The sequence below is a fragment of the Notechis scutatus genome, chromosome 6 (genome assembly GCF_049901735.1).
Source record: "Notechis scutatus isolate UNSWTSFEM ecotype Mainland chromosome 6, rNotScu1.2, whole genome shotgun sequence".
Lineage (NCBI taxonomy): Eukaryota > Metazoa > Chordata > Lepidosauria > Squamata > Elapidae > Notechis > Notechis scutatus.
In genome coordinates, this window is record NC_142014.1 from 39509505 (window position 1) to 39520710 (window position 11206).

General features: G+C 37.9%; 1 protein-coding gene across 3 annotated transcripts; it reads right to left on the bottom strand.

Moving 5' to 3' along the window:
- Positions 1-2404: 2404 nt before the first annotated feature.
- Positions 2405-5324, bottom strand: PHLDA1 (pleckstrin homology like domain family A member 1). Of its 3 annotated transcripts, none has more exons than XR_015750062.1 (3): positions 4573-5324; positions 4277-4376; positions 2405-3027 (listed from the first exon to the last, which is right to left on the bottom strand). XR_015750062.1 is itself a non-coding variant. In XM_026667708.2 (2 exons), the coding sequence occupies exon 1, from the start codon at positions 5061-5063 to the stop codon at positions 4590-4592; it is 474 nt and encodes a 157-aa protein (XP_026523493.1). In that variant the 5' UTR covers positions 5064-5324; the 3' UTR covers positions 2405-3027; positions 4573-4589. The 3 variants fall into 3 exon arrangements, 1 of the variants encoding a protein (XP_026523493.1); XR_015750063.1 differs by having other exon boundaries at positions 4229-4376; XM_026667708.2 differs by lacking the exon at positions 4277-4376.
- Positions 5325-11206: the final 5882 nt, after the last annotated feature.

The following is an 11206-nucleotide window of genomic DNA, read 5'->3' on the forward strand; positions in this document are numbered from 1 at the left end:
CGGTATATAAGTGCTATTGCTATAGCTATCTCCCAGACATGTAAATATAGTTACTTTTCCCTAAGTAACCATCTGTGGACACATGAAATATAAAATATTTCTTCATAATATGAGATTTTTGCTTAAATGTGCAATCCTATAAATGTTTGAAAGAGCTGTGCATGCTTTCATTGTCTCTCTGCTACTAATGCCATACCTTTTTTAGACATCCATGTAAGACTGAAAAAAGATGCAGATGCTTTAAGGAGTCAACTTATTAATCTAGCTGTTAAAACAGCATGATAGCATGAAAAGACAATGACGACTTTAATGAACAGCAGAAAAATGTTCACACAAGATCCAAAGTACTTATGAAACATTTTCAAAGTTTGTAGAGCCTAGAGGTAACGTCTACTGCCTTCAAAGTGTTGTAGGATTGCAGATTAAATTTACTGTGTTAGAACTGCAACATCTAGGAGAGGGCTCTTTTTAAAAAACCTATTGTACTTTTGAACAAAATTGATAATGAAGTATCCTATGTTGGAGGAGATAAAGGAAGCTATTTTATGTACTTTATTCTTAGAATCCCGTAAGATTGAAAAAAAGCAAAGAAGTACCTCAAAAAACAGGAAACAGGATGTCTCACTTAATGTCCATCACTTTGTCAGACAGCAACTGTAATGGGCAGTCTCTGTTATGGCTGTAAGTCAAAGACTAACTCTATTTTAGATATACAGAAACAGATACACACACAGACATACAAAATGATGATAAATTCTTCTCAGTCCCTTAATTACTTTTTAAGTTCAGCTGCACCTTTTATCTCAGGTGCCATGATTATAAAATAACTAAGTAGCAATTTCTACTACACTCAATTGAAAGATATCACCTAGACTAGATTCCAATTAAGAAAACTAAGAATCATTTTTCTTACTACTGTGGCCATTTCAGTCTGAAAAATAAAACACTGCAGATTTGCGGAGCATTATGTGATATGTTGTTCAGTAGATATCCCCATTAGCAAATATGACTTGATATAGAGTTTTTCCTCTGGATTGTAATAAACTAAGAAGTTGGAGATAAACTCTTATTTTTGTATACTTAAATATTGAAGTGCAAGTGTTTGAACCAACCACAATACACTCAATATATATTTAATACTTTAGTCCAAAACCTTCTAAAACATACTCAGGGATGGAAAAGATATTCTTTCATTGATAAGACAGAAGGAAGCCAGAAATACTATTGTTCTTCCCATCTATGTTAATTTCAAATCTTAAATATAAGTATTGAAATATCTACTTATGATAGCCCGCTTGTCATAATTTGGTCACATTTCCCCCAAATATAAGATTGCGCCTATCAGAATGACTATAGTTGCAATTCTTATACCTGGTATTTTTGTACAAGTGAGCTTTTTGAATTGCCCATTAGCTACATTCTCAACTGGAGAAGTGTGGAAGCTAATACTTTGTCATTTCTGTAGGGCTAGAGTAAGAACTGAAACTTTATAGAGACCTTCCATAATTTATCAGGATAAGAATATATAGAACTGCACGCAAATATTTAATATTTCAATATTTAGACACCGTGCTGTGTCTAATTTGACTTTAAGTAGATCATATTGAATTTTATTTCATGAAAAACAAGATAGATTTGGAAGATTACACATCCTTCAAAACAGAACATCCAGATTGAAAAGCATAGCATATATTACTTTAGTAATTAGTAATTGGGAAATATTATATTGTAAATGAATAGCTCAAGGGCTTTGATTCTTAAAAGGGTTTTAGAACTCTTCTGTTATATTAAGATTCCAAATATCACGGGACAACCAGAATATTCAATTAAGCTGACAAAAATAAATGTAACATAGTTTAAATATTCAATTGGACATTATTATGTATGGGTTTATTTAAATATCTGTTCAAAGAAAAATAATTTTGATTATAAGTTGTATGAAAAATATTGCGTAAGACATGACCCCTCCAAAAAATGATAGGAAATATTGGTAAAATTATCTAATTAAGTACTTTAAGATATTCTATATAAAACAATGTGATAAGGAGTTTGCAAACAGAAAAACATAAATCAAGTAAAACCACAGTAAGAAATATTATAGGCTAGGGACAAATTTAAATGAAGAAGTGCAATGAGTTGTCTTTAGTATGCTTCTTCCAACAAATCTCATATAAAAAAGAACATAACTTTTTAATAATATTATTCTGGTAAGTCAGTCAATTAAGATTTTCTGCTTGTAAAATAAGGATATGAAAACTGGTATAACTCGGGGGTGTGTCACGTGCTGGCCACGCCCACACCCGGTTTAATGAAGAGGAAAAAAGTCGCAATATGTCAGTGACGACAAGTTTGACACTCCTGGTATAACTGATTACAATGTAAAATACCACAAGTTAGATGACTGTTGAATTAACAAAACAATCCAGAATTTTAATTCAACGCCACTGCTTTCTTTGGAGTGGGTTATTCTCATTATTTAGAATATTAGTACAATGCTTCAATATAGCAAGATACATTTCATACATTCATTTCATAACAGCCTTCCACGTTTTGAGATGAAAACTGTTGCAAAGCAGTATGTAAAAGCTATATGAAAAGTTTGTATCTTGGTAAATTCTTCATCATTCTGTTTTCTTCTTGCTTCAGTTTCTTCCTCCCTCTACAGCAGCATATACAATTCACCAAAGCAAGTATTTTCTACACTCATTATCTCTTGGATGATCTACATTCAGAAGTAACCTGAAAACTTAATATCCCCACTAATAAATATACATACAAATAAAATGTAGTGGAATTTTAAAACTGACAGTGTGAGATATGTCTTTTGAGGTCAAATATGCCTTTCCTAAGTTTAAGCAGTAGCCCAAACCCAGAACAGCTGAAGTACTTCTCTAAAGCAACCACAGATGGTGTCAAAACTGGACAAAATCCAGGGGCTGAACTGATGCTCTTGTACTCGTCCTCCTTTACTTGGCCAGCCTTTGATCACTGTTCCTCTTACTTCCAGAAGCGCCTCTTGAATTTGATCTATAACAACACACACAAAATATGATCTGAGTAACACAGCAGCATTCTGTGCTTGCAAATTACAAACAAACCTATTGCTTGTTCTTTTAAATGCAATACTGCTGATGAAATGGAAAGTTTCTCCTTCACAATATTTTCACAAAAGAGCATGTTAGCAAACATCTTGCAACAAATTGCATAAGTCGTCTTAAACTTTAGTTAAGACTCTCACTGCCCTCAATATATCCCTATTACAATACTGTAAAGCACACGATCACCAACTGGTTTGGGTCTCATTGCTGGGAAGTTACAGATGATTACATGCCAGTCACCAGAAAACTCTAATTTACAGAGAACATATGCGTAATTGCTGCTTTACATGAACAGGTTGCCATCCCAGATGAGAGACCATTCATGTAACGTACTGAATTAATTAATCTCTAATTCTTTCTACTCATTTTTCAGCCCTAAGGTTTTGGGGGAAATTATTTGTAGGTGGAAAAAAAAATCCAAGTAAAGATTTGGTATTGTATGAAGCGGGGGAGAGGGGAATCAAGGAATCACAAACAGGACCCCTCTCTTTCCTTACCCCAGTGCCTGAATTCAACAGTATCCATAGTACATACAGACCATAATGGAGCCTGCCAATCACAGCCATAAATCATAAATTGGATCACCCTCTGACTGACCTGATTTTGCTACCTTTTTTGAAGTGGTTAACAGAACACCATGGTTGCAAAGCAAACATTGCGGTCATTAAGTGAATCCATTGTTTGCTATGGAACACTTTTGCCGAAAATTGAAGATGGTTTTTCAGCATGAACATCACAAACCATGGTCACATGACCACAAGACACAGCAAATGGCCATAAATTAGGCCAGTTGCTAAGCACCATGTGACAATGTGGGGAGGGGGGAACCAATGGAACCAGGTTGTAAATACCATTTGGGTGCTTTGGCGTAACTTTGACTGGTTGTTAAAGGCCAGGTTATAAGTCAAGGACTACCTGTATACTGCAAGAGGATCACAAGAAGCTGATTAAGAATTGAATTATTCAGTTTAGTTTTAAACACAAGAATCTGCAAAAGACAGTTATCCAATTTTCCAGCAAATGCAGTCCTTGTAACTCCTTACTTTTTGCAGGATACCAAACCAGGGCTTGTAGGAAAAGATATAAAGTCCATGCAGGGCCATTTTTCCCCCACATGCTCTTATTATTACCCCACATGCCTCTGCATATGTACGCAGTATATGTAAGAAAGCTCCTACACGTGAAGATCAGGGACAAAATGGTCTCGGGTGAGTGGAGTCTCTCCTTCCCCAGGTGTCGGTCGGAAAAGCAGCAGCTGCACAGCAAAGGTGGGCGCTCCTGCGGAACAAAAGAGGCTTCGAGCTGCTGCCGCGCTTCGCTTGTTTGTTTTGTGAGAAGCTCCCCTCCGACGCGGGGAGAGCTGGAAGGGGGAGAGGCGGGGTGGGGGAGAGAAGCCCCCCCAGCGCCCTTAAGTGGCCGAGGCCAAGTGCGGCGACTGCGGGCACAAGGCGGAAAGCGGGCAAAGCGAGTATACCTGTCGGGGCGGCCCGTCTAAGCGGAGTTGGAGGCGCTCCGGAGGCGGGGTCCGAGCTGCTGGACGAGGAGGTGTTGCTGCTTCTGACGGGTCGACCTGACCGCCAGGATGGCCTGCCGGTTTTTGTACTGCACGAGTTGCAGCGTGATCTCGGCGTTCCAGCCTTGATCCTGCGGGCACCGAAAGTCGATCTCCTTCCCCTCGGCCATCACTACCGTGAAATACATGTACTTGCCCTTCCGTTCCACGCAGTCCACCGTCTTCATGGTGGAGAAGGGCAACTGCTTGATCTTGGCGGCGGCCACCGCCCTCTCTCCGTTGGCAGGAGAAGAAGTCGCCGCCGCCGCCGCCGCCGGCTCCTGCTTGGGCGGGATAAGCAGAAGCCCTTCCTCGGTGAGGATGCAAAGCTTCTTCTTCCAGAGCTGCAGCAAGCCGTCGCTGCGTTTCTCCAGCACGCCCTCTTTCACCGGCTTGCCGCCGCTCTCCAGCATCCTCCCGCCGCCGCCGCCGCCGCCAAAAACTTCCGAAAGGAGTGAAAAGAAAACGCGCGCCTGGCAAGCGGCGCACAGATGAGCGGGATTTCCCGGGACGCGCCGGAAAGGCTTCGCCTTCTGCCGAACGACGGCCAGGTTTAGCCGCGCGGCTTCTGGTCCCGCCGCCGGTCTTTCCTCAGAACCGCTGGAGGAAGCGCCTTCCGTCCCCCTCCCGTTGTTTTTGAAAGCGGCTTTCTCATCTCAGCGGCACCAGGTTTTGGGGAGGGGGGGCGGGGCGAAGGAAAGGCGGGGCGGGGCCTGCCGAGGAGGTTGGCCGAGGAAAGCCCGGCCGTTTCATCCTCGCCTACTCGGCTCGTGGCTCCTTTCTCCTTTCGCCCTCAGGAGGAGGTTCCCAGTTCTCAACAGCGCCAAAGAACAAAGCCTTCCTCCGGTGGAAGCGGCACGTTCTCACTCTTGGAACTCAGGAGGCCCCTCCGGCCAACTTGAGGCTGGAGAAAGGCCACTTTTGAGCTATCACTGACAGCGGCAGGGTGGCGTCTTCAGGGATGCCTGAACCCAACACGGAAAACCTTCCCCGTTTATTTGTTTGCGTTTGTGTTGTAATTATTATGAGAAATGCCTAATGTGATACAAACAAACCCAATCCTTGCCTGCTACTTGGATGTCATTCATACGAGCTAAAAAGCATCCACTATATAGGATTCAAAACCTAACAGGAACATTCACTTCCATTTCTATTATAGAGTAACAGCCAAGTTATTGGTAATAAATCATAGCATACACACGGCAGTGCTATGCAGCATACACATAATAAGTTATTTAAAGGGAAAGAGACTTTACTCATTATTGTTTAGAAGTCTACAATTGCAAAATGCTCATCATTGCTACCTTTGCTGCTAACAATTCCCATTGCTGATGTAATAGACAATCTTCCTAGTTCTATAAATATGAAATGTACTTATTTTGTATTTATTTTGCCTGAACATCAAAATAAAGTCCTGAGAAACAAAATTGTATGTACCTCAGTAGGATAAGATTACATTTCAGAGTGCTGATGTAAGAATCTCCAGGCCTTAAAATTTCCCTACTTGTTTCCTCACTTTCAGTATTGCCATCTTCCCCTGAAAATGGGCCTATTTTATTCACTGATGGGTTATTCGGAAAAAACTAATTACTGTAGATTGAAAATGCCATAGCTGAGCAGCCATATTCTACAGGTCATATTAGTAGTACTTAATCTGGATGAATTATCTAGTCATTTCACAACCTAAACCAGCTCAGAACCAGAGTATAAACCTCTTCTTTCTCTTTCCAATTATTAATTCAATATCTAAAGCTTTCCTCTTATGCCAAGTATATGAAATATTTTGAGAAGAATTTTTGGAAACAGAACCTATGAAGTTACCCTTTGCCAACATCTGTTCTATAGTTGTAACAATAGCCCATGATTGAAATAGGAAAATATCCTCCTCAAATCATTTCTGCCATCTAGTTGGCCCATTACTTCAAAAATGTCTTTCAATAAAGACCTACAGTAGCTAGATACAAATCATTCATTTGCTCTGTACTACATAGAAAATAAAGATTATTAACCAGTGAAATTCTTCATGGAAAAAATAGGCTTTTAACAGATTTCTAAGAACTAAAGATTCTAGAAAGAAGCGGTAGCTAAGCAGAAAAGCTGCTAAAAGAGAAATGCGGATCACAGTACTGTAATTGAATGCATAATTCAGAGAATTTTTTTTAAAATGAAGAAATCTTGAGGATAAGAAATCAGTATAGTTTGAAATAGAAATCACGTGCTCCAAGTAACGTAATTATTTTATAGCAGCAGAATCCAGGACAATTATAATGCTGGGTTCAACGGATGTTCACAGAAAAAGCCCAGAAATGGTTAGACATGAGATTACTGGAATTGATTTGTGAGTTTCTGCAAAATAAAGGGCTATATTTTTGCTTTAACTAACTACAGGGAGAAAAGGGAAGGGAAGAAATCAAAGATAATACATTGCTACTTACATATGGATGGAGGCATCTGAGTATTTGCTGTTTTTACCTATCATTTAACTACATAAATAGCACAGCTGAGATTTCCAAAGAAATCTTGAACCCAATTCTTCTGTCTTGAAACTCTTGTGTAAATATAAATTTTAAGGTGTATGTGTGCACGGAGAGGGAGGGGGGAGAGAGAGAGGGAGAGGGAGAGAGAGAGAGAGAGAGAGAGAGAGAGAGAGAGAGAGAGAGAGAGAGAGAGAGAGAGAGAGAGAGAGAGAGAAAGAAAGAAAGAAAGAAAGAAAGAAAGAAAGAAAGAAAGAAAGAAAGAAGAAAGAAGGAAAGAAGGAAAGAAAGAAAGAAGGAAAGGAAACCATAAGAACATTGCTTGTTTTTATGGGAAGCTCCTAGATTTAAAAATATAGATACCCAAGCCTGCAAACAGAATTGGGTACACTTATCCAAATTTCCTTACAGATCTTATCTTTTATTATGGCATATATTTGAAAGCCTTTGGTTACTCATTTTTAATAACCTTTTTGGAAATATAAAAAAGCTTTGACTCATTTTCTTTTTGTACATGCTCGCTCTTAGTTCCATTTTACCATTTACTATTTTCTTGAATTTATGTGCCTATTCTTTCTGCACAGTCTGTCCTCTTTCCCCATGTAACTTTTTGTGTTTTGACTTCCCATCATTAAAATCAGAAATTATAAACCATCAAGGTCAGCAACAAAAAACGAATTTCAACAATGTGGCTAACTTGGCGTATATGTTCCATCCTGCATCTCAATATAGGGGCCAATGTAAAATTCTGTTTCATGACTTCCCATATTATAGTGCTGCAACAGGCTGGAAACAGTATTAAGAATTCTTGTGGAGGTAGACAACCTTGTTTGTATCTGTCTGCGACCACATTCATTGCATACCAAAAGATCCCAGGTCTCTTCAAAGATGCTACCAGATGTTTACAAACAAATATCAAATGCTGAACTGACAATCTGGAAAACTAGATTCAAATTCACTTCCATCATGGAAATTCATTAAATGACTTGGGCCAAGACCCTATCTAGGATAACAGGATTGCAATTATTTGAGTGGAGTAGAATGAGGCAGAATGAAAAATGCCCCTAAAATTTTTATCACTTCAGAAAGCAAACCCATCTAACATTCAGAGAACTCTATTTCCATTATGTGAGGAAATGGAAAGCTGCTACTTCAGATAAATGATGTGCACAAAGTCTATGCCTGCAGTTTTATTTGTAAGATCATTAATAGTTTTGATTAATACACATGGAACAGTATTATTTTTACCAGCTTTTCAACACTACTGTATCAAGATAGTTTGATAAGACAGTGTAGCACATGTACGCCTCCTAGTGTCAAGCTTAACTGTACGCACATTTCTGATTTGCTTAATAGGATATGCTGTGTTTTAATCATACAACTAAACCATGCAAAAATTTCTTAGCAATTTTTCCTTGAACAAATAATCATTTAAGAAAACACAAGCATTTAAGAAAACTGTCAATATTCTAAGTCAATCTTAAATGGAATTTTAGGGTCATTTTACTTCTTCATACTCCCACAAAAAGACAAAACTGTAACTCAAGCCATTCAAATATGACATTTCAAGCTATTTAAAATATTTGAAATATTACATGATAACCAAAGGGCATAAAATTGAACTGAAAAATGAATTACTCCTCCCCCAGTAGGTCTGGGGTGGCATCTCAGCTCTCAGATATGGCATCTTGAAACCACTTGCATACTACTGTATGGAAAACTTTATTATATTTGTATTTCAATCAATGCCTTTGGGAATGCAAGCTGAGATGATTAATACACAGTATAATGTTAAACATGACACTTCTATGAATCTGAGTGTTTATGCATAGTTAAAAAATGAATATAGAGATGCAAAATTCCTATCAGTACTCCATGACACCTTGGCAGAATTATTAGCTTCCAAGCATTAGTACAGGTTGCTAAGTGTTCCCATTATTGCTGTCAGAATTTCTATTTACTACTTTTCTTTGCAAAAATAGTCTGACTCAAAAATATTCTTTGGGCCCCTTGCATTTACTGCTTAAAGTTCCTCAGATTTTGAACAATATTTTAATTTGGTGACTGTGACAGCCATTCAAAGCTTTTCTCTCTCTTCTGTATTTCAGTTGATTTGAAGGCTATGTTTCAGATCACTGCCTCGCTGAAATATCCATTCTTTTTCAGCTTCTCTTTGATCAACAGCAGCTAGATCTTCTCATGCAAATATAGCAGTTCCAAGTGTTTTGTCAGATTCTGAGATGGTAATTGGGCAGTGTTGTTATTATTTACATTGGTAACTGAGAGTGGAACATTTGAATTTACAGAAAAACACAAGGTTGGTCAATCTTCTGTTCCCTTGAATGTGCAATGATTTGACTATTCTGATTTCTGAACTGCTGAACAGAGCTATTATGCTTAGAAAACTTAAAGCTCCACTGCAGGGCGCCCAGAGCACATTTCATTAAAAAAAAAAGACAAGCACATCTATCACAAACACACATTTTCAAGTTTATTGCCAAAGATAAAAAAAGGTTGCTATTTTTTTTATCATTCCTCCCATACATGTCAGAATGGGAAGACATTTGTTTCCTCAATAACCTTAACTGTTCCACAGATGTATTAATAAAATGTATCATATCGTATGATCCCATTATCTGAACCTGGATCTTTTTTTAAAGCTTATGGTTTCCATAATTTCTTCGACAAGCCATGCTAACAGTTTCTAGGTGATTTCTATCAATGGCATTGCAATCAGAAGTACAAAATGGGATTTTAAAACTTCCAGAGCACTCACTAAAATGTCACATAACTGGATGATCAGTACTTGGGTAGGATACCAATAACAGACCCAGATCCTAAGAAACTGAAAACAAAAAATCCCAAAAGATAATAAAAGTCCCTGAGAAAGGCAAGTCATAATTACTGACAATTTAGTGTTTTGACATGGAAATTCTAATTTACTGTACATTGTTTCAACACTGTTGTCACGAAGGCATTTTTTTGATACAATGTTGCCATCATTACTAAGATTTACTTTCATCAGTAACAATCTTCCTACAAAACAACCATCTATAAGTCAAATTTGGGCCATACAGATCATCAGAGAAATAAAAATTAGTACTTTTTTTCTATCAGTTTGGGTGGATTGTGAAATTGAGTGTGTGTTTTAATAACTAATCAAATATTATTTTATGAGGAATGGCTTACCTAACCAATGCTTCTCCAGAAGCAAAGGTCCTTTCCAAATCTGTTTACATTCAAAACAGATACAGGGCAGCTAACCTTTCTGCAGCCAGGAGCTTCATGTATATTTTATTATTTTTTAACTGAATGCCATGAATTTCAGCAATGTAAATCCTAGGTTTCTATTAGGTACAAAGATACTGCCAGGAAACATAATCATTGCATTTTCTGTAACAGGTCATTCTATTGTACATTACCATCAAGTTTTACAAATCATTTCAAATCCTGCCTTTCTTCAATTCTGTCATTTGAGTGCTGATTGGGGTCTATTAGAAATGTGGTTTGACTAAAGATTAGTTATTATTTACGTCAAACAGCCAAGTACAGATCATTCTTTTTAGGAAGAAAATGGTTATCATTTGTTTCACAAATGACACATTTTTAAAAAATCAGTAAAATTAGAAGATCTAAAAGAACAAATTATCTTAAGAAATCAAGTTGCTTCTTACACATCACTCAAGAATTAGGTTAATGTGATGCATCATTAGATTTTCCAGCTAACATGACAATATTGATTGGAAACTGGCAGCAGCAGTTTGACATACCTAGATATAATCAGATTGCAGAAAGCAACATTAAGGTGATGTACTGCTAGACTAATTTTTAATAGCCTAAGGCAACATATAGCTGTGAGCAATTATGAGAATGGCTGAGGGAATTCTCCACTCTTGCTATGATGAGGCATAGGTGCCAAGTGACTGAATCAAGCTACAATATTGTCCAAACACATTTATGCAAAATGTAAGGCCTACTGAAATGAATCCATGCAGAAATACAGCATTTGACATGTTGCAGTGTTTTGAATCTATATGTATGGACTGCTTCCAACAGTAAATGTTTCCCACAACTTTGGTTGC

Coding starts and splice junctions, on each gene's coding strand:
- PHLDA1 (XM_026667708.2), bottom strand. CDS start 5,063: ATGCTGGAGAGCGGCGGCAAGCCGGTGAAAGAGGGCGTGCTGGAGAAA.